Source organism: Ahaetulla prasina, chromosome 16 (assembly GCF_028640845.1).
Source record: "Ahaetulla prasina isolate Xishuangbanna chromosome 16, ASM2864084v1, whole genome shotgun sequence".
In the NCBI taxonomy this organism is placed as follows: Eukaryota; Metazoa; Chordata; class Lepidosauria; order Squamata; family Colubridae; genus Ahaetulla; species Ahaetulla prasina.
In genome coordinates, this window is record NC_080554.1 from 10,140,831 (window position 1) to 10,164,673 (window position 23,843).

General features: G+C 46.6%; 1 protein-coding gene across 1 annotated transcript in view; it reads left to right on the forward strand.

The window, feature by feature from the left end:
• PIP5KL1 (phosphatidylinositol-4-phosphate 5-kinase like 1) overlaps nucleotides 1-23,463 on the forward strand; it is a 57,576-nt gene extending 34,113 nt beyond the window's left edge. Inside the window, exons 2-10 of the mRNA XM_058159359.1 lie at nucleotides 1,161-5,745; nucleotides 15,643-15,693; nucleotides 16,271-16,425; nucleotides 17,631-17,755; nucleotides 17,876-17,910; nucleotides 18,717-18,772; nucleotides 19,173-19,285; nucleotides 20,976-21,138; nucleotides 22,261-23,463. Coding sequence (XP_058015342.1) covers nucleotides 5,545-5,745; nucleotides 15,643-15,693; nucleotides 16,271-16,425; nucleotides 17,631-17,755; nucleotides 17,876-17,910; nucleotides 18,717-18,772; nucleotides 19,173-19,285; nucleotides 20,976-21,138; nucleotides 22,261-22,777 — 1,416 coding nt within the window. The 5' untranslated portion in view covers nucleotides 1,161-5,544 and the 3' untranslated portion in view covers nucleotides 22,778-23,463. The remainder of the gene's footprint in view (nucleotides 1-1,160; nucleotides 5,746-15,642; nucleotides 15,694-16,270; nucleotides 16,426-17,630; nucleotides 17,756-17,875; nucleotides 17,911-18,716; nucleotides 18,773-19,172; nucleotides 19,286-20,975; nucleotides 21,139-22,260) is intronic.
• Nucleotides 23,464-23,843: the final 380 nt, after the last annotated feature.

Sequence of the window (23,843 nt, forward strand, 5' to 3'; positions counted from 1 at the left end):
CAAGGTTGACTCAGCCTTCCATCCTTTATAAGGTAGGTAAAATGAGGACCCAGATTGTTGGGGGCAATAAGCTGACTTTGTATATAATATACAAATAGAATGAAGACTGTTGCTAACATAGTGTAAGCTGCCCTGAGTCTTCGGAGAAGGGCAGGATATAAATGCAAATAAAAAAAAAAGTTATCCATCTCCACACAGTCCAGAATTTTCTTGATTGTTTCTTCTTCTGTTGGTATTTTTACGTTTTTCCAGAACTGTCTAGCAGTGCTGTCTTAATTTCTTTAGTTCGCCGCCCAAAAAGGAATGGATCATATTTGTAACTACCGTTTAACTGGGTCATTCAAAGTTTCCAATCTTCACTTTCATTGCACTTTAAAAAACAAAAAAGTGAGGAGGATTAATGTTTGTGCGTTTGCATTAATAATTCCGATAAAGATACTGAAATACAGACGTGCGCTCCCGGGCCACAAAATGGGTCCCCCCCCCATTCCAATGTTTCCCCCTCCAAAAAAATACGAATTTTCTGGATCTCGTTTTCTGCAATACAGATACATTCCTCAGTATTCAAAACTCAAGTTTCCTCCCTTCTGGGCCTGGTTACGCAAAAAGGTCTAACAATAAAATGTTTTTCTTGCAATGATTTGTTTTACCTGCCTGTTCTGTTTCCCTGTGATTCTCGGGGCTTTGTCGGAGAATGAAAGAATAGAACAATAGAGTTGGAAGGGACCTTGGAGGTCTTCTAGTCCAACCCCCTGCTTAGTTAGGAAACCCTACACCATTTCAGACAAATGATTGTTCAATCTCTTCTTTAAAACTTCCAGCGTTGTGTGGAGTTTGTGTGTGGCTTTGGGTGGGGCTATTCCAGGCCTCCTCCTATACAGGTAGTCCTTGACGTACGACCAAAGTTGAGCCCACAATTTCTGTTGTTAAGTGAGACATGAAGGAGAAATTTCCTGACAGAACAATCAGCGGAACAACTTGCCTCCAGAAGTTGTGAATGCTCCCAACACTGGGAGTTTTTTAAGAAGATATTGGATAACCATTTGTCTAAATAGAATAGAATAGAATTTTTTATTGGCCAAGTGTGATTGGACACACAAGGAATTTGTCTTGGTGCATATGCTCTCAGTGTACATAAAAGAAAAGATACCTTCATCAAGGTACAACATTTACAACACAAATGATGGTCAATATATCAATATAAATCATAAGGATTACCAGCAACAAAGTTATAGTCATACAGTCATAAGTGGAAAGAGATTGGTGATGGGAACTATGAAACGATTAATAGTAGTGCAGATTTGGTAAATAGTCTGACAGTGTTGAGGGAATTATTTGTTTAGCAGAGTGATGGCCTTCGGGGAAAAACTGTTCTTGTGTCTAGTTGTTCTGGTGTGCAGTGCTCTATAGTCATACAGTCATAAGTGGAAAGAGATTGGTGATTTAATAGTAGTGCAGATTTAGTAAATAGTTTGACCATGTTGAGGGAATTATTTGTTTAGCAGAGTGATGGCCTTCGGGAAAAAATTGTTCTTGTGTCTAGTTGTTTTCTATAGCGTCGTTTTGAGGGTAGGAGTTGAAACAATTTATGTCCAGGATGTGAGGGATCTGTAAATATTTTCACGGCCCTCTTCTTGATTTGTGCAGTATACAGGTCCTCAATGGAAGGCAGGTTGGTAGCAATTACGTGGTGTAGTGTGAAGTATGTGTGTGGTGTAGGGTGAAGCAATTATGTGGTGAAGTGGTGTAGAGTTTCCTGCCTATGCAGGGGGGTTGGATTAGAACAGGGATCACCAACCTTTCGGACCTCAAGGACCACTAAATTCATAATTTTAAATCCCGCGGACCACTAATATGAACTTCCTAATGAATGGCTGGGTGGGCGTGGCAAGGTGGTCATGTGACTGGATGGGCGTGGCCAACTCGCTGTCAGTCACATCGAGGGGTGCCTTGCCAGCCTCTACTCGCTACTCCTCGCCTGCCCGCCTGGGCTCCTTAGGGCTCCAACAGGAAGTAGTTGCTGGAGCTAAGCAGCCACCATGAGAAAAAGTTGGCAAAACAGTTCAGTTCAAATTGGATCTGACTGAGAAGGAGGCTCAGCAGAAGCACCTCACTGAGGACTAGGAGCATAGGCTTTCCAAGCAGAGGGAAGACTTGCAGGAGTGCAAGGCCAGGTACAGGCGCCTGGAGGCTCAGCAGGCTGAGATGGTCAGCCAGTTCCAAGCCATGATGCAGTCCCACTGGAACGAGGCCCTCTGGCTCTTTGCCATCAGCCTTCACCCAAAGCCCCACACCAGGAGGCTGAAGCAGACCCCAAGTTGGAATTTCTGTCCCCCCTCCGACCCACACAAAAAGACCCCGAGGGGGGAGACTCTCTGTAGCAACACAAGCGTTCATTGCACATTTCTGTCCCAGGGGGCCGTAGAGTTTCAGGATTCTTGATATAATGCAAGATAAAAAATGCAAATAATTTTTCTGCGGACCACCAAAATTTTCTCAGGGACTATCAGTGGTCCACAAACCACCAGTTGGTGACCGCTGGTATATAAGACTGAGTGCTACTCCTGTTGCCCTCCCTCCCTCCCTCCCTCCCTCCCTTCCTTCCTTCCTTCCTTCCTTCCTTCCATCCATCCATCATCCATCCATCCATGGTGCACAGTGGTTAGAATGCAGTATTGCAACTTAACTCACTGCCTACAGCCAGAAATTCAATCCTGACAGCCTCAAGGTCGACTCAGCTTTCCATCCTTCCGAGGTCAGTAAAATGAGGACCCAGATTGTTGTGGGCAAGAGGCTGAATGTCAGGCTGCCTCTGATTATAACTAGGAAAGAATACACCTTGACTTCATTTGCAAATAAAGAAAAGTACTTTTACTAATTACATCTGGATAGCAGCAGGGTTTAAGTTGAATCTGAGACAGAATATGGCTGACAATCTATATCCCCCTTATTACTCCCTCCTCTTTCCCAAGAGGTCATCAGGTCTGGTCCAATGCCAGCTCCTTCCCGGGGTCCTGTGGTAATCTTCTTCCGCAGGTCTCTGGTTGTCAATCATATCAGGAATGCAATGTGCGTTAGAGTTCGTGCTAAAACATTCCTGTTGAATTCAAAACATTAATCTCCCCTCCCACCTTAATTATGTCAGACCGACACTCTTAAAGGCCCCTCTCTTCTTAACTTGAATCCAATAGCTATTTACATTAGAAATACAATCCCATTCTATCTAACACTGAAATACAATCCCATTCTATCTAACACTGAAATACAATCCCATTCTATCTAACAACTGAATATAAGGAGTACAAAGAGATACGAAGTTTGGAGTGGAGGCGGACACTCCTCTGTAAGCCACTTAGAGAGGGCTGTAAAAGCACCGTGAAACAGTATATAGGTGCCCCTGCTAAAGAAAACAGAATCTGACTCTCCAGAGTAAAGCAGGAAGTAAACAACTGAAGCAAAAAAATCTGGAAGGTTTATTAAAAAAAAACAAGATTAGAGGTTTGCTGGCAAAGCATGGGCTATATTAGAATATTACACATGTTTAAATGGATTTAATAGACGACCACAAATGCCCATCAAGGCTAAGGGCCACTGTCCCCTCGTGAAGTACAAAGTTTTCACAGGTTAGCTCCATTTTTATTTTTAGCATTATTGGCCAGGTGTGATGAGAGACACAAGAAATTTGAAGCTCTCTGTGTACATTCAAGCAACAAGTGATAGATACATCATGATCATCATTTACGATAAATTATTTATTGCTACGATAAATCAGTGGAACAACTTGCCTCCAGAAGTTGTGAATGCTTCAACACTGGAAGTTTTTAAGAGGAGATTGGACAACCATTTGTCTGAAGTGGTGTAGGGTTTCCTGCCTGAGCAGGGGGTTGGACTAGAAGACCTCCACGGTCCCTTCCAACTCTGTTATTCTAAATTTATGATAAACTCTTTATTGGCCAAGTGCGATTGGACACACAAGGAATTTATCTCCAGTGCAGAACCTGTCAGTGTACAACTAAGCAACAAGTGATCAATCATGAACATAAAATACAATCAACATAAATCATAAGAGTCAACACTCACTGATAGTGACGGGAATGCTAAATAAGCAATCAACATAAATCATAATAGGATACTAAATAAAAACAGTCAACATAAATCATAATCGGATACTAAATAAAAGCAATCAACATAAATCATGAGGTACAAACAAGTATAATACAGCCTTCGTTGTCATTGTACATCATATATTGGTTAACAAAGTTGTAATCATAAGAAGCTAAGGAAATAGGTAATAGGAAAAATGAACAGATGAGAAGGATAGTACATAAAAGAAAAGATACGTTCATCAAGGTACAACATTTACAACACTTAATGATGGTCATAGGGTACAAATTTAACACTTAATGATACAACACTTAATGATAATCACAGGGCACAATAAGCAATCAGGAACAATCAATATCAATATAAATCACAAGGATTACCAGCAACAAAGTTACAGTCATGCAGTCATAAGTGGAAAGAGATTGGTGATGGGAACGATGAGAAGATTAATAGTGCAGATTTAGTGAATAGTTTGACTGTTGAGGGAATTATTTGTTTAGCAGAGTGATGGCCTTTGGGAAAAAACTGTCCTTGTGTCTAGTTGTTCTGATGTGCAGTACTCTGTAGTGTCATTTTGAGAGTAGGAGTTGAAACAGTTTATGTCCAGGATGTGAGGGGTCTGTAAATATTTTCCCATCCCTCTTTTTGACTCGTGCAGTATACAGGTCCTCAATGGAAGGCAGGTTGGTAGCCACTGTTTTTTCCATAGTTCTATTTATCCTCTGAAGTCTGTGTCTGTCTTGTTGGGTTGCAGAAACAAACCAGACAGTTATAGAGGAGCAGATGACAGACTCAATCATTCCTCTGTAGAACTGGATCAGCAGCTCCTTGGGCAGTTTGAGCTTCCTGAGTTGGCGCAGAAAGAACATTCTTCATTGAGCTTTTTCGATGACATTTTTGATGTTAGCTGTCCATTTTAGGCCTTGAGATATGATAGAACCCAGAAACGTGAAGGCCTCTACCGTTGATACTGTTGTGTTGTGTTGTCTAGTATCGTAAGAGGTGGTAGAATAGGAGGGCTTCTCCTAAAATCTACCCAGGTGGACACCAGTCTGTTGTGTTGGTACCCGTAAACTTCCCCTGGGTCTTTGTGGATGGAATCCTAGCAGGATCATTGACTGACGGTTAAACATCTGCTGAGCTTTCCCACTGGGTTCCATTGTTTCTAAGGAGACAAGAACCATCAAGCGATCTCATCTCTGGTTGATTTCGCCTTGGCTCTCCAGCATCATGGCTTCAACGCTGCAATTGAAGGTATCTCTAGGAATCTTGTTTTTCTCCACTCTTCTTCCCCTTGCACTGTTGCCTCTACTAAAAGGCAAACGTGGGGTTTTTTTCCCTCTCTCTGTCTCTCTCTGTCTCTCTCTCTCTCTGTCTCTCTCTCTCTCTCTCTCTTGAACCCCTTGCCTCTCTACGTAGCTTACCTGCTCACCTTCGGCCATGCAGTCCAATGTCTCGTACCAAAGGCCTCACCGGACCTGGTCGGCCATCCAAAGGATGCTCGGGCGAGTCCGCCAGCAATGGAAGATGCTGGGCTTTTTTGAAATCAACGAGAAGCATGAATATTTTAAATTCACCTGTATGCTCAAAGAAGGGCTGAAGGCCTCCATCCAGAAGACCATCGATGAACCGGTCAGCATGGTAAGTTCCAGAAAGACCTACTTCTTCTTCTTCTTCTTGTGCCGTATCCGTCATCGGACGTTGGCGATCATGTTGGCCAATCCTATTTTTGTCAACAGCTGCATGAAAAAAGGGCTGCTGAGTTTTGTCCCTTAGGTTTTGAAGCCACAATGTTTTTCTTCTGCTTGGATCTCTTTTGCCTTCAAACTTTCCCTTGGAGGATTAAGTGAAGGATGCTGTATTTTTCCGGGTGTCACATCCCACGTCTGAAATATTCTTACTTGTGCCTTTTAATGGCTTTGATGATTTCCCTTGGCTTTCCCAGGCAGCTGGCTTATTACTTCCTCATTTGTGATTTTGTTAACCCAGCTTATATGTAACAGCTGTCTGTAAACCCACATTTCAAATGCTTCTAGTTTCTATCAGAGACCAGCTCTCTACTCCGTAGAGCAGGATAGAAAAGATGTTAATATCTGACAATTCTGATTTTCAGTCTTAGGCTTATGTCGTGACTGCAGAAGACCTTTTTCAGACCCTAGTCCGGAAAGACTATGGGGTTTATTTATTTTTCCCCCATCCTTCTAGATTAGAAATCTTGTCATAGAGACTTAAGAATGGTTGCAGGATTTGGGTACGGCATGGCTAGTCTAGAGAAAAGAAGGACTACGGGGGACAGCAGGAGGCCGATGTGGAGGCAGAGAAGACAGATTAAATATGAGTGATGTAGATACAAGATCCCAAGGGAGGAGCAAGGGAGACTGATTAAAAAGTCAATAAGAGTTGAAATACTAAAACGGGCAAGAGATGATGGATAGACATAGAATACATCTTAGAATGGGATTTGCTTTAGCAAAAGCTAAAAAATACAGTTAGAAATTAAAAATTGGGAATGTTATTATGCATACTCCTATAGGATAGAAGCCATTATAGTTAATATGTATAAGCAAATGTTAGAAGTCAAGTTTACTATTATAGAGGCTTAAAAAGTAAAAAAAATAAGGGATGATGGATAGATGCATAATACCTCTTAATATGGGAATTATTATATCAGAGGCTAGTAATAAGATGCAAAAAGTAGAACTTGAAAAACCCCCCACTATTTTATGTTCTGCCACAAAATGGAATACATTATAATTATAATGTAAACTGAAAGAGTATTATTATGTATATTTACTTAATACCATCATTGTTATTAAGATTTTGTATAAGGTAAATTGACCCAGACAATGTACTGTTCACTAGGAATTTTGAAGAGATAGATAGAGATAGAGACATTTACGTATACATATACATATAAGCTGGACGCGTTGGCTCAGTGGCTAAGACGCTGATCTTGTCAATCGAAAGGTCGGCAGTTCAGTGGTTCGAATCCCTAGTGCCGCATAACGGGGTGAGCTCCCGTTACTTGTCCCAGCTTTTGCCAACCTAGCAGTTCGAAAGCACATAAAAATCCAAGTAGAAAAAATAGGGACCACCTTTGGTGGGAAGGTAACAGCATTCTGTGCGCCTTTGGCATTTAGTCATGCCAGCCACATGACCATGGAAACGTCTTCAGACAGCGCTGGCTCTTACCGCCTTTAAAACGGAGATGAGCACCGCCCTCTAGAGTCGGGAATGACTAGCACATATGTGCGAGCGGAACCTTTACCTTTACCTATACATATAAGCTATTCTCCAAAGCACCTGAGGGCAGGACAAGAAGCAATGGATGGAAACTAATCAAGGAAAGATCCAACCTAGAACTAAGGAGAAATTCCCTGAAAGGGAGAACAATTAACCAGTAGTACAGCTTGCCTTCAGAAATTGTGGGTGCTTCATCATTGGAAGTTTTATAAGAAGAGACTGGACAGTCACTTTTCTGGAACAGTCTCATCATCATCTTCAGGCTGGTGTCTTTGGCTTCGTGCTTCTCGAGCAAAGAGTGGTCGGAGCTGCCGTCTCTCTATAAATACTGGTGGGAGGTGGGGAGTGTTGCTGTGAGTGGGTTGGTCAACCCACTTTCAATCTTACACTTTCAATCTTACACGGGAAAAGACCCGAACATACCAAAACCTGCATACATATACCCGTGAAAACCTACGAAAACAAACAAATATATATATATGTGTGTGTGTGTGTGTTTGTGTGTGTGTGTGTTTTCATCGGTTTTCACGGGTATAGGTATGTAGGTCTTGGCGTGTTCGGGTCTTTTCCCATGTAAGGTTGAAAGTATCTAGGCGACGTTTCGACGAGGTCCCACTCATCATCTTCAGGCTGGTGCTTTCGGCTTCGTGCTTGTGCGAGCAAAGCGTGGTTGGAGCTGCCGTCTCTCTATAAATACTGGTGGGGAGTGCTGGCTTTGTTGCTGTAAGCAGATTAGTTGGCTGTGTTGTTACATCTTGATTGGTTGATGGAGTTGATGTTTGCAGATTGGTCAGCTGTTTTGTAGCAACCTGTGTGGGTGTTGTCCTGTATATATATACACTTTCCTGTGTATGTACATACATATATATATATATATTTGTTTTCTGAGGTTTTCACGGGTGTTTGTATGTAGGTCTTTGGTTATTCGGGTTTTCCAGCGTAAATTGGAAGTGTCTTGGCGACGTTTAAGTCTCCCAGAAGCACGGCTGAAGCCTGAAGATGACGAATGAGACTTCGAACGTCGCCAAGACACTTCCAATTTTACGCGGAATAAACTAATAACCAAATACATATATATATATATATATATATATATATATATATATATATATATATATATATATATATATATATATATATATATATATATACACTATATATATATATATATATATATATATATATATATATACCTTTGGTGGGAAGGTAACAGCGTTCCATGCGCCTTTGGTGTTGAGTCATGCCGGCCACATGACCACGGAGACGTCTTCGGACAGCGCTGGCTCTTTGGCTTTAAAACGGAGATGAGCACCGCCCTCTAGAGTCGGGAATGACTAGCACATATGTGCGAGCGGAACCTTTACCTTTACCTATACATATAAACTATTCTCCAAAGCACCTGAGGGCAGGACAAGAAGCAATGGATGGAAACTAATCAAGGAAAGATCCAACCTAGAACTAAGGAGAAATTCCCTGAAAGGGAGAACCAGTAGTACAGCTTGCCTTCAGAAATTGTGGGTGCTTCATCATTGGAAGTTTTATAAGAAGAGACTGGACAGTCACTTTTCTGGAACAGTCTCACTCATCATCTTCAGGCTGGTGTCTTTGGCTTCGTGCTTCTCGAGCAAAGAGTGGTCGGAGCTGCCGTCTCTCTATAAATACTGGTGGGGAGGTGGGGAGTGTTGCTGTGAGTGGGTTGGTCAACCCACTTTCAATCTTACACTTTCAATCTTACACGGGAAAAGACCCGAACATACCAAAACCTGCATACATATACCCGTGAAAACCTACGAAAACAAACAAATATATGTGTGTGTGTGTGTGTGGTTTCATAGGTTTTCACGCATATAGGTATGTAGGTCTTGGTGTGTTCGGGTCTTTTCCCATGTAAGGTTGAAAGTATCTAGGTGACGTTTCAATGAGGTCCCACTCATCATCTTCAGGCTGGTGCTTTTGGCTTCATGCTTATGTGAGCAAAGTGTGGTTGGAGTTGCCGTCTCTCTATAAATACTGGTGGGGAGGTGGGGAGTGCTGGCTTTGTTGCTGTAAGCAGATTGGTTGGCTGTGTTGTTACAACTTGATTGGTTGATGGAGTTGATGTTTGCAGATTGGTCAGCTGTTTTGTAGCAACCTGTGTGGGTGTGGTCCTGTATATATATACACTTTCCTGTGTATGTATATACATATATATATATATATATTTGTTTTCTGAGGTTTTCGCGGGTGTTTGTATGTAGGTCTTTGGTTATTCGGGTTTTTTCCCGCGTAAAATTGGAAGTGTCTTGGCGACGTTTCGACGAAGTCTCCCAGAAGCACGAAGCTGAAGCCTGAAGATGACGAATGAGACTTCGTCGAAACGTCGCCAAGACACTTCCAATTTTACGCGGAATAAATAATAAATATATATATATATATATATATATATATATATATATATATATATATATATATATATATATATATATATATATATATATATATACACTATATATATATATATATATATATATATATATATATATACCTTTGGTGGGAAGGTAACAGCGTTCCATGCGCCTTTGGTGTTGAGTCATGCCGGCCACATGACCACGGAGACGTCTTCGGACAGCGCTGGCTCTTTGGCTTTGAAACAGAATGAGCACCGCCCCTTAGCTTTGGCAACGACTAGCATGTATGTGCGAGGGGAACTGTTCTGTTTCCCTTCCCCCAATACTCCCAGCAAAGAGTCCGTCAGAGGCCTTCCTTTTTTTTTTCCTTTTATTTACATAGATACATGTCCTGGCCACGTCTACCCACGGGCCTGCCAAGTTTCTGGAGATAACGAGGAAATTATAGATAAGGCCAGAATTACTCACGAATATATTCTTCCCTCCATGAAATAGTTAGCTCGCGCCAAATTCATTGCTTTGTCCGAGACAAAAAACCAGGAAGTCCCGCCTCCTATTTATAGTCTCTGCAGATGTCACTGCATGACAATTATGACTTGGCTTTGTCCCAACTCTTCCGCTGCTGCGCACGTCGATCAAGCCTTCGTAATCTTGCGTCCCTCCAAAACTGTTCTTGGGCGTTGCCAAATCAGAAGAAGGCCGGGAGAATCAGGCCGTGCCGGCCCCTCCCTTTGAGTGGGTGCCAGGAGGAGAGGGCTCAAGAGAAACAGGGCTTGCCAGGTCTTCTCCTCATTTTCTGAATCATCCGAGTCCAGGAGTCTGGGTCCAGGAACCTGGGTCACAACACTATCCTCACCGCAGGGCCCTTCCCCGGGCTGACGATCGGGATGCGGTCGGGCTGGGTTCTGCTCATGGAAGGCCTGCACCAGGTCAGGGGCATGAGCGTCGGAGGCATCTACCCAGGAGAAATCAGTCCCGTATCCCTTCCACGCGATCAAATATTGGAAGCGACCCTTTAGCCAGCGAGAGTCTCGTCGCTGTGGACTTCAGATTCCTCCGACCCGTCCTCGGCGACAGTGACGGGTGCTGTTGGGCACCGAAGGGGACTCGGTGTGGCCTCAGGAACCAGAAGGGACCGGTGAAAACGGGTGGATCCGCATGGATCGTGGCAGGGTCAGTCGGTAGGCTACCGGGTTGATGACTGCCTCGACAGGGAACGGGCCGATGAATCGGTGGTCCAACTTCTTTACCGGCGGTCGGACGGGAGGTGTTTGGTGGAGAGCCACACCGGTCTCCAACTGCCAGCGGGGCGTTGCCCGTCGGGAGCGGTCAGCGGACCGTTGTAGTCCTCCTTTGCCCGATTCAGCTGCTGGCGTACCAACTGTTGGACCGCATGCAATTCCGTCAGGAAGGTCTGCGTTCGGGAACAGGAGAGTCCGGTGGTGCCAGAGGAAGAGCCGCGGATGGTACCCCACATTGGCAAAGAACGGGTCATCTGAGTAGAGGTGTGCTGAGAGTTGTTAAAAGCAAACTCCGCCAGAGACAGGTAGTCGGCCCAGTTGTCCTGTTGCTGGTTGATGAAGCAACGGAGATACTGTTCCAGTATACCGATGACCTTCTCTGTACCCCGTCGGTCTCCGGATGGTGCGATGACGACAGACATACCTGCACCTCCAACGCGCCATCAGGCTCTTCCAGAAGCGGGCTGTGAACTGAACTCCGGTCCGAAACCACCCTGTCCGGTAGACCATGGAGGCGGAAGATGTGCTGCAGAAAGAGACGGGCGTTTTGCGGCTGTGGGCAGTCAGCGGCATGGGATGAAGTGTGCCATCTTGGTGAGCATGTCCACCACCACCAGCACCGTGGTGAACCCAGAGGACGGCGGCAGGTCTGTCAGGAAATCCATAGAGATCGCCCCCCAGGGTCTGTCGGGTGTCGGCAAGGGCTGGAGGAGCCGGGAGGGGCCCCGTGGCGGTCTTGGCTTGCCGGCACGGTACGCAGGATGTCACGTAGGCATGTATATCATGCCGCACTGGGCCACCAAAGGTCCGTGTCACCAGGTGGAGGGTCTTGAAGAACCCAAAATGTCCTGCTGCAGGGTTGTCGTGGCACTGGGTCATGACGAGGGCTTAGAGTGGTCCTGTGGGCACATATAATCGCCCCGAAACTTGAGTAAGTCCTCCTCCAAGGTCCAAGGAGATGCGGGGCCCACCTCCGCTCTCCTTTGCTGCGACCAGGTGTCCTGGCGCTGTGCCTCTCGCACCTGGGCCCGCAAGTCCACTGGTTCCCGTGCTGCGGCCAAAGCTTCTGCCGGCAGCACTGTCCGTGGAGGAAGGGGGTCCTTGGCGCAGAGGTACTCTGGCTTGCGGGATAGGGCATCCGCCCTCCGGTTGTGACCGCTGGGAATGTAGGTCACGCGGAAGTTGAACCGGGCAAAAAACAACGACCACCGGATCTGCCGCTGGTTCAACTTCCGAGCTGTGGTGAGGTGCTCGAGATTCCGATGGTCCGTTCGGACCTCCACCTGATGTCGGGCCCCCTCCAGATGGTGTCGCCAAGCCTCGAATGCAGCCTTGATAGCCAGCAACTCTTTTCCCAGATAGTGTAGTTGCGCTCGGAAGGGTTGAGTTTCCGGGAGTAGTAAGCGCAGGAAAAAGTGTGCCACCATTCGCCGGAGCCTGTAGCAGCACCGCTCCCAGAGCCACATTGACGCGTCCGTTTCCACCACAAAAGGCCGGAGCGGGTCGGGATGCCTCAGGACGGGTTCCGTGACGAAGGCTTTCTTGAGGGCTGTGAATGCTTCTTGCTGCGGGGACCCCACCGAATGCAACCTTCTTCCTGAGGAGCTGGGTAAGTGGAGCTGTCAGTGTGGCGAAGCCGGGATGAAGGTCCGGTAGTAGTTGGCGAAGCCCAGTAGGCGCTGAACATCCTTCACCCGACGAGGGCTTCCCAGCTACACAAAGCTTCTACTTTACATGGGTCCATGGCTATGCCCTCGGGCGAGATGATATGCCGAGGAATTCTATGGAAGTCCGGAAGAAGACGCATTTCTCCAGCCGCATTGAGTTGTTGCTCCATAGCGTTGCAGAACCAGACTGGCGTGTCGAAGGTGGCTTTCCCTGGACCGGGAGTAAATCAGGATGTCGTCGAGGTAGATAACCACGAACCGATCCAACATGTCTCGGAACACGTCGTTCATGAAGTGCTGAAAAACGGCGGGAGCATTGGTCAACCCAAATGGCATGACAGTGTATTCGTAGTGTCCGTATCGGGTGCGAATGCCGTCTTCCATTCGTCTCCTTCTCGTATCCGCACCAGGTTGTAGGCCCCGGAGATCGAGCTTGGTGAAGATCGTGGCCTCCGCAACCTTTCCAGTAGCTCCGGGATGAGCGGCGGGGGTAGCGATTCCGCACCGTAATGGCGTTTAGCCGGCGGTAATCACAGCATAGCGCAAGTCCCTGTCTTCTTCTTCACAAAGAGGACCGGGGCCGAGAGGGACTTAGAAGGCCGGATGAACCCCCGGGCCAGGTTTTTGTCCAGGAAGTCCCTGAGGGCGGCCAACTCGGGCCCCGACATGGAATACAGGCGTCCCACAGGCAGTGGTGCGTTGGGCAGAAGGTCCACGGGCAATCGTGGGGCCGATGCGGGGTAGTCGGTCCGCCTCCTTCTCGCTGAACACGTCGGCGAAGTCCGTCAGCTCAGGAGGCAAGGTGATGGCAGCGGTGGGGCGTTCTGGCGGCACAGGTGTGGCGGATGTGATCGACGCACTGCAGACTCGGGAAAGAGATGGCGTTCGCGACCAGGCCACCTGAGGATCGTGGGTCCGCCAGGCCAACCCAAGGACCAAGGGAAAATGAAGGTCCGCCGTGACATAAAACTGGATCGCCTCCTCATGGTCCCCAATAGCCAGGCGCAAAGGCTGGGTGGCGAATTTAATGGGGCGGACACCAGTTCTCGTCCATCAATTGTCTCTACCCGCATCGGAGGGTCCACGGAACCACGGGACCGCAAACTGGGTCACAAAGGCCTGGTCCATAAAGTTTGTTGTGGCCCTGAGTCCACCAGCGCATGCGCCTGGAGCCCGTCCGACTGGTTCCCCAACCATATCCGTGTGTCCAGAATCAGATGCCGAGGGGCCCAGAGTCTACTTCCATAGCGTCCAGTGGGGGCTTAATGCGTGCCCGACCTAGGGTTTCCCAGTCGGGCCTGCTCCGCTTCCCGATTGGTCACGCTGTGATTCGGGGACCGGCGTGCGTGCCCCACCGCTTTCTGGGGCAAGAAGCGGCGAAGTGGCGGGCTCCCACAGTACAGGCACAATCCCCTTGGCGCCTCGGTTCCGCTCCTGGGCTGTTAGGCGAGGTCTGGCGCTCCCAACTCCATGGGCTCTTCCGCAGCGGTTACAAAGCGTGGGCGACCCTGGGTGCTGGTGGTGCAGGAAGTGGGGTGCAGATGTCGACGGAGGGTCCCGGGGTGCGATGGGACGGTCGCCGTTGCAGACGGGCATCGAGGCGGAGACAAAGGGCACCAAGTTGTCGAGGGTCCGCGGCGCCTCCACGCGGGCCAGCTCGTCTTGCAATTCCTCTGAGAGTCCCTCCTGAACGCGGCCCACCAGCGCTGCATCATTCCAGTCAGAGTCCTGGCACAAAAGACGAAATTCGGCGATGTACTCCTGCAGGGGGCGTTTCCCTTGACGGAGTTCCTTAAGGCGCCTGGTTGCCGTCAGCATTGAACGGGTCCTCATACATGGTGCGAGGTGCTGCCAAAACGCTGTTGGTCCGCCAGCAGGGGCTGTCCTGGAGCAAGAGGGCGTGGCCCATCGAGCAGCCGAGCCGGAAGAAGGTTAATCACGAAGGCCACCTTAGCCCGGTCGTCTGGGAAATCCTCTGGCCTCATAGCCATGTAGAGCTGGCACTGTCCCAAGAAGGTCGGGAACATCTCAGGCTGCCCAGAAAACTTATCCGCACGGTTATCGGGCACTGCGGCGAGGAGGAGGAGGTGGGAGGATGGGGGGGGGCTGCAGGCACATTCCTGGCAGCAAGTTGGCCTGCCAAGTGAGCCACTTGCTGCTGGAGCTGTTGATTAGCCGCGTGTAGCTGCTCTAACTGCTGCTGTACCTGCTGCTGATCCATCTTTGGTGGAAGATGTTTTAGTCAGGTCTCGGACAAAATGTTCTGTTTCCCTTCCCCCAATACTCCCAGCAAAGAGTCCGTCAGAGGCCTTCCTTTTTTCCCCCTTTTATTTACATAGATACATGTCCTGGCCACGTCTACCCACGGGCCTGCCAAGTTTCTGGAGATAACGAGGAAATTATAGATAAGGCCAGAATTACTCACGAATATATTCTTCCCTCCATGAAATAGTTAGCTCGCGCCAAATTCATTGCTTTGTCCGAGACAAAAAACCAGGAAGTCCCGCCTCCTATTTATAGTCTCTGCAGATGTCACTGCATGACAATTATGACTTGGCTTTGTCCCAACTCTTCCGCTGCTGCGCACGTCGATCAAGCCTTCGTAATCTTGCGTCCCTCCAAAACTGTTCTTGGGGCGTTGCCAAATCAGAAGAAGGCCCGGGAGAATCAGGCCGTGCCGGCCCCTCCCTTTGAGTGGGTGCCAGGGAGGGAGAGGGCTCAAGAGAAACAGGGCTTGCCAGGTCTTCTCCCTCATTTTCTGAATCATCCGAGTCCAGGAGTCTGGGTCCAGGAACCTGGGTCACAACAGGAACCTTTACCTTTACCGTTATATTTATACACACACACACACACACACACACACACACACACACACACACTTTCCTGGGAGCCCTAGCAAGGAATCTCTGAAGATGTTACGTTTCCATGATTGTTGAGAAGACCAGATAGGAATGAAGGTTCTACCAACTCCATCCTTTCCTCTCTCTCTCTCTTCTCTAGGAGTCGCAAAAGCCATCTGATTTTCACAGGGTGCTTAAGCAGATCCATCAGGTAAGAACAGCTGGATTTATATTCTTAGCCCATGAATCCTAGAAGCCGAACGAAGCATGCCCCAAGCCAAGCGATGGCCAAGCTACCTTTGACCCCAAGCATCTCGATCTGGACTCGGTGTCCAGCACTTGACACCTCACTGCCAGTCTGTCATGAACCCTGAGAGGGAGGCTGGAAGGGAGGTCGAGAGCTTTTTGGGACAGTGAAATTGGAAATCACCTGCGAGAACCGAGGACGACTTCAAGGCCATATCCCTGAGAGAGGAATGCCAAGAGGTAGAGTGATTTGTTCCCAAAACATCTCTTTTCCAAATTGATTGGACAATCAATGAGAGGAAGCAGCAGTGAGTGTGGGACTAAGGGAGGAAAGTTACCTGGGAAAATTTGGCACACCGATCCTTAGCTCTGTTGTTTTTTTTTCCGCTACTGTAATTCACTTGGCTTCCAGTAAACTCTATCTTTATCAATCAGTTCTTCAACCCAGGGGGGCAAACTGAAGACCAGGTCTCCTCCGTTGACCTTTTCCTACACTTCTTCGTCTGCCTCCTGAGGTGATCCCCAGCTCCGTTCTTCTGCAGGGTTACGAGATGCGGACCTACGCGGCGCCCGTCTTCGCCCGTTTCCGGCAGTACCTTGGCATGGTGGACACGGATTTCCAAAGGTCCTTGACGTGTGAGAGTTCCTACCTGCAATTCATCAGTAACTCTAAAAGCCAAGCTGACTTCTTCCTCACGTAAGGCATCAAAAGGGGGAAACCCAAGGAGAGAAACAACCATACCAAACTACGTTAATTTTGTTATATCTGTCAACTATCGTATCTCTCCATCCTTCCACCTACTCAACCTATAGTCAGTCTGTCTGTATGTCTCCATCCATCCTTCCAATTTGTCTATCTATGATCTACTTATCTATTATTATTATTATTATCATCATCTATCCATCCATCCATCTATCCATCCAGTTTATTTGTCTACCATCTATCTGTCTATCTATGAACTACCTATTTATTAGCTATGTATCACCTATCAATCAATCTACCTATTTCTACCCATCCATCCATCCATCCATCCAATTTGTCTATCATCTATGATCTATTTATCTATTATTATCATCATCTATCCATCCATCCATCCAGTTTATCTGTCTACCATCTATCTGTCTATCTATGAACTACCTATTTATTAGCTATCTATCACCTATCAATCAATCTACCTATTTCTATCCATCCATCCACCTACTCAACCTACCATCCATCCATCCGGCTTGTCTGTCTACTATCTATCATCTCTCTATCTATGATTTACCTATCTATTAGCTATCTATTATCTAACTATCAGTCTATATTCATCCAGCCACCCACAGTGTGTCTGTCTGTCTGTCCATCATCTATCTATCTATCTATCTATCTATCTATCTATCTATCTATCTATCTATCTATCTATCCATCCATCCATCCATCCATCCATCCATCCATCCATCCATCCATCCATCCATCCATCCATATATCTATCTATCATCTATCTATCTCTATCTCTATCTACCTTCTATCATCTATCATCTATCTATCACCCATCTATCTCTCTAGCATCTATCTGTCTGTCTCTATCAATCTATCATCAATTCTCCATTGTATTATTGTTTATAAATACTAAAATAAGATGAATAGAAAAGGGGGAGGAAAAAAAAACCCTGCTAAAAACAATACATACTTATTTAATTCCCGAATTTTCCCTCCTTCTTTGCCCTCCAGTCCACATGCGGTATTGACTAACATGCTCTAAATGAGAGTTGATGTTGTTCTTTTCAAAGAACACGTCAAAAACACATCAAGAAAAGTCTGGAAAAGTGGGTTGAACAGCCTTACACACACACACACAAACACACACACACACATACACCCATCTACCTTGCCATAGCCATTTCTTCTCCCTTTGCCAGGTTCGACAAACGTTATTTCCTAAAGACGCAACGGAAACGGGAGATCCGGTTCCTCCTCACTAACCTATCCAAATACCTGGATCACATGGAAAGATACCCGCACTCCATCCTTGTGAAGTTCCTGGGTAAGGCTGAGCCATCCGCTGGCCAACTCAACAGGTAGCGGAAAAGAAACAAAAAACTGTTTCAGAGGAAGAACGACATCTTCCTCTTCCAAGTGTTTCGTCTCTTGCTCTGCCCCACAGGTGTTTACAGCATCATTGCCCCTCAAGAGAAGAAGGTAGGCGGTCTTCACACTACGGCCAAAATTTGCAGCCTAGGATCAAATTCTTAATATGAGTCAGCCGTGACCAGCCCGCTTCCAAAATCTCATCACTCTCATTTCCATCTCGTTTCTTCCATGAGAAAGAGAGAGACAGAGAGAGAGAGAGAGAGACAGAGAGAGACAGAGAGAGAGAGACAGAGAGAGACAGAGAGAAAAAGAAAGAGAGAGAAAGAGAGACAGAGACAGACAGAGAGAAAGAGAGAGAAAGAGAGACAGAGACAGACAGAAAGACAGAAACAGAGAGAAAGAGAGACAGATAAAGAGAAAGAGAGACAGAGAGAGAGAGAGAAAGAGAGACAGAGACAGAGACAGACAGAAAGACAGAGAGAGAGAACGAGAGGGAAGAGAGAGACAGAAAGAGAAGCACGGAGAGAGAAAGAGAGAGACATACACACAGAGAGACAGATAGATAGGGAGGGAGGGAGGGAGGAACAGAAAAGGGGAGAAGGGGAGAGAGAGAGAAAGAGGGAGGAAGAGGGAGAGACAGAGAGAGAGAGAGACAGGAACAGAGAGAGGAAAACAAAGAGAGAGAGAAACAGATCTCAACGCCCTCATTTTCATCTCCTTGTTTCTTCTAAGAGAGAGAGAGAGAGAGAAACAGAAGGAGGGACGGAGGGAGGGAGAGATTTTCACTGAGGGGCTAGTCTTCCTCTGGGGGTCTCCCACCTCCCCGTCATTTTTGATGGCTCTCGAGAACCAACCTTGGCTTTTGACCCTTCAACTCTTCCATCAGGCTCACCCTTTTTGTTTCTTCCCCGTAGAGATACTTCATCATCATGCAAAGTGTCTTCTATCCACATGAGAAGATTACCGAACGGTGAGTTGTCCAACACTGGTCCTGAGAGATGGAAGATGGCTGAGCTTGGCTGAAGATGAGATCCATGGGTCTGTCCTTGGGACACTTGTCCACACTTCTCTCAGAAGACTCAAGCATTCAGTTCGTGCCGTAAAACCTATTCCTCTAGGACTGGATTCCTAGTTTTACTTTTAGATCTCTTTGGGATGAGATGTAGAACCTCCATACCATCAACCAATGGTAAAGCATCTTCCAGATGGGTGGACTTCAACTCCCAGAATTCCCCCCTTAGCCACCGCTATGAATTCTGGGACCTGAACCCATCTGGGTGTTGTTCCAGGCTGAGGAACATTCTAACCCTATCCTTACTACAAACTGAATCCACATGGATTGATGTTCCTGATTTAATGTGTTCCTCCAGGTACGACATCAAAGGATGCCAAGTCGGACGCTGGACGGAGCCCAATATAGACAGCAGTGAAGTCATTGTGGTTTTTAAGGACTGCGACTTTGGAGACAAGGTGATCTCCATTAGTAAGTTTCTGCATGCCACGGTACACGTGATCTAAAATCTTGGATCAGTTGGGATGTCATACTAAAATTCTACAACTGAACCTATGCAAGATATTTAATGTTGGCTATGAACGTCTGAGGCCGTGATTCCCAGTTTTGAATATTGGGCCAAGACAAACCCTAAATGTGATTATTATTCTTTTTTACTTGATGATGATGATGATGTTACCCATTAAGTTGGGTCTGATTCTTGGTGATTCTATGGGCCAAGATCCCCAGATCTTCTGAACTTGTCCTACTTCTTTGAGTTGTTCTATGTTCTGGATGCTGCCAGCTTTGATGGCATCCAGCTACCATGTCTTAATTCCTGATAAATAATTATATAGCATAGCACAAGGATTTTCCAGTTGTTGTTGCTTCTTCTTCTTCTTCTTCTTCTTCTTCTTCTTCTTCTTCTTCTTCTTCTTCTTCTTCTTCTTCTTCTTCTTCTTCTTCTTCTTCTTCTTCTTCTTCTCCTCCTCCTCCTCCTCCTCCTCCTCCTCCTCCTCCTCCTCCTCCTCCTCTTCCTATCATCATCATCGTCATCGTCATCATCATCGTTATTATTATTATTATTTACTTTATTCATTAAAAATGAAACTCAGTCAACTGAACATTCAAAAATACATCACAAATAGCATTGACTGGTGCTGATGGTTGATACGGGTTGCTGCCAGCGTCCTAGGTATCAACCAAGTACCTTCTTAAAATTATTATTATTATTATTATTATAGACTTTATTCATTAAATATGAAACTCAGTCAACTGAACGTTCAAAAAGGCATCACAAATACCATTGACTGGTGCTAATGGTTGATACAGGTTGCTGCCAGCGTCCTCGGTATCAACCAAGTATCTTCTAAAGATGTACGGAGTTCCAAGTAGTGCAGTTTTTTTGCAGTTCCACTGGTGTTATTGCAGGAAGCTGCAATTTGTTGATGTATCTTATAAAATTCTTGGACATGGTACCAAGTGCCCCGACGACAATGGGTATCCCTGTTATATGTTTCATCCGTAGCCGTGTAGTTTCGATGGCCAGGTCGTGATATTTCATGATTTTTTCCAGTTCTTTTTCTTCGACTCTGGCGTCTCCTGGTACCGTGATGTCAATAAATTGTACGTTTTGATTTTCCACAACTGTGATATCTGGTGTGTTGTGTTCCAAGTGACAATCCATTTGTATTCTGAAGTCCCACAAGATCTTCACCTTCTCATTTTTTTATAACTTTTTCTACTTTATGTTCCCATGACTTTTTGGATACAAAATGTATTATTATTATTATTATTATTATTATTATTATTATTATTATTATTATTATTATTATTATTATTATTATTATTAGGTGGCCTGTAGCACGCTCAGAATTGGAAACCTTTGTAGTTTGAAACTCCAGATGTTTGGCGCATGGAAGCTTGGCCCTCAAATTCACTAGAACTCACATTTCCAATAAAAACAGAACGATTTTAGGATATTCCTAGTAAGATTGGAGCAATCTGATTGGAACATTCCAGGCTGTATAGAGTACCCCTGTTTTAAAAGAGACTCAGGGTGCCAACGTTTGGAGTGGTACAAGGGCACCTGAGTTCTCAGGAGGTGGGAAAGCTGACCCTGCTTTCTGGGTCCTCTTACTCCAGAGGGCATCAAGCCTCTCCCGTTCTCTCCTCCACCCAGATCAAGACCAGACCTGGTTGCTGCAGCAAGTGAAGTTGGACACCCAGTTCCTCAAAGCTTTGCATGTGATTGATTACAGTTTGCTGGTGGGCCTACAACCTCTTCATGATGATGACCAGTTCCTGGACAACACGCTGGGAAATATATTAGCAAGGACAAGATTGTGAGAGTTTTGCCAGGGTGGGTGGGTGGGTAGAGGAGCCCCCATGTGTAACACTCTGAATCTTGGCTTATAAATCATAATCAAAACCAAGGTAATCCCATTAGCCTCAATTTCATCAGAGGTTTGCAAGATCAGATGGCATGAACATAACTTCTATGGGTGGTTGGTTGGTTAGTTAGATGGATGGATGGATGGATGGATGTTGGTTGGTTGGCTGGCTGATGGTTAGTTGAGTGGTTGGATGGATGGATGGATGTTGGTTGGTTGGTTGGCTGGCTGGCTGATGGTTGGTTGGTTGGTTGGTTGGTTGGTTGGTTGGATGGATGGATGGATGGATGGTTGGTTGGCTGGTTGGCTGGCTGGCTGATGGTTGGGTGGGTGGGTGGGTGGTTGGATGGATGGATGACTGATGGTTGGTTAGATGGATAAATGGTTGGTTGGATGGAGGGAGGGAGGGAGGGAGGGAGGGGTGGGTGGGTGAGTGGGTGGGTGGATGGATGATTGGTTGGTTGGTTAGATGGATGGATGATTGGTTTGATGGATGGATGGCTGATGGTTGGTTGGTTTGATGGATGGTTGATGGCTGGCTGGCTGGCTGGCTGGCTGGCTGGTTGGTTCGTTCGTTCATTCATTCATTCATTCATTCATTCTCTCTCTATCCTCCAACAACTCAGAATTACTTCATACCTTAACACAGTGTTTCTAAACCCTGATATCTATATGGACTTCAACTCCCAGAATTTCCCATCCCACATGCTTGAAGACGGGTAGCTATCAACTCCTAGAATTCCCCAGTGAATTACTGCAGTTGTTAAGTTATAACACGGTTGTTAAGTGAATCTTTGGCTTCCCCATTGACTTTGCTTGTCAGACGGTCCCAAAAGGGGATCACGTGACCCCCAGGACACTGCAACGGTCACCACTATGAATTCAGTTCCCAAGCATCCAAATTTTGATCTCGTGATCATGAGGATGCTATAAATGTCGTAACTGTGAAAAACAGTCGTAAGCCACTTTTTTCAGGGCTGGCGTAACTTCAAACAGTCCCTAGACAAACGTCCTTCAGCAAAGACACCTGGAAGACAGGTGCGTCTGACCTCCATTGTTTTTCCCTGCCACCAGGTCAATCAGTTGTGACTATCCTCGCCGCAACATTGTCAGAGCTTCCTCCAACACGTCTTCCAGCAGCTGCTCCAGTTGTGACCAGGTCATCCGGCTCTATCCAGATTACTTGTCTCCCTACTTCAGACCTGACCGGCTTCCTGAGCAGTTGATCCAAAGTGAGGGTTTCATGCGTAACGTCGTGACGCCGTTCCTGATGCAAAACAGCTACGAGGACATGAGCTGCGTCGTGGGCAACGCACTCTATTCCTCCAGCCTCTCCGATTTAACCGGCGAGTCCTTCGCCACGCAGCATCGCCGGATCCTGCCCGCCTCCAAAAACCCTCTACACACAATCGATGGGCCGGACTACCGCTATTACGTAGGCATCATTGACCTCTTCACGGTCTACACTTTCCGCAAAAAATTGGAAAGCTTATGGAAGAGCATCCGTTACAGGGGCCAGCAATTCTCCACGGTTGAACCTTCTTACTACGCCCAGAGATTGTGTCAGTGGGTGGAAAGCCACACTATATGAAACTGGAAAGGAGGCGGCGGGCCAGTTGTAACAGAGAGGAGGGCGGTATCCCTGTCTCTTCTCATAAGTTCTCCCGGTCTTTGCAGAATCAAGTTTCAACCCATGTCACCTCTTGTGATTTTACTGGTGACCTCTTGGCTACCCAGGAGATGGAGCTGAGTGAAATTTCCCTAGAAATAGGCCACTTGGCAAGAAAGGACGGGGGGCGGGGAGGCAGTTTTCCATGGAGCATGGAAGTTCTAGAGGATATCTAGGTGGTGACTTTGCGAAAACTAGGTGGACACTTCAACCCTACGGACATTGCAATCAGTGGCACTGAATCTCTCAAAAGTCAGAGAGCCCAGGGGGGGCACCATCCAGTCGTCTCCCAAATGAGAGTTTCCTCCTGCAGCCGTAACTTTCCAGAGCTGTAGACAAAGAACAGTTGGTGCAGTCCAATCTTGGTGCTCGGTAGGTCAACCCAATCCAGGCGGGTGCGGGGGTTAATCAAGAGCTCCTTCCTCAAATGATTTAAGGGGTCCCCAAACCCACGCGGGGCAAAGAAGGGAGGAGAATTTGAATTGAGAAGAATAAAGTACTTCCAGAGAAAGGACTGGACTGGTTCTTTTAAAAACCCACCTTGGAAGTTCTCCAATGATGGCTTCAGCCCTTCCAAGTCTTCTTCCCTAGTGACCTCACTGCCCGGGGGTGGGTTATCCATCTGTCTCAGAAGGGGTCTTGATGCTGAGGCCTCTTTACCAAGGTGACTTTGGGGGGAGTTCCTTGGCCATTCCCCCAATGTCATACCACGTCTTAAGTCTCTTCCAAATGTTACTCTTTTCTTTTGCTTCCCCCAACCTCCAAAAAAAGGTGAGGAGCAGTTGTCTCGCTTTTCCAACCCAAGTGGACAGACAGCATCATCCTTGGCTAGCTTCTGTACCTTGGCAGATGCCCGAGGAGACACTATCAGTCCCATCCTCCCCAGGCCATTGGCTGATGGCCCCCTTGAAGCTTTGAGCAAAGCCTGTCAGGACATGGAGGTTTTGTCAATGGCCTGTTGTGACCCAGGCCCAAGTAGGTAGTAGTA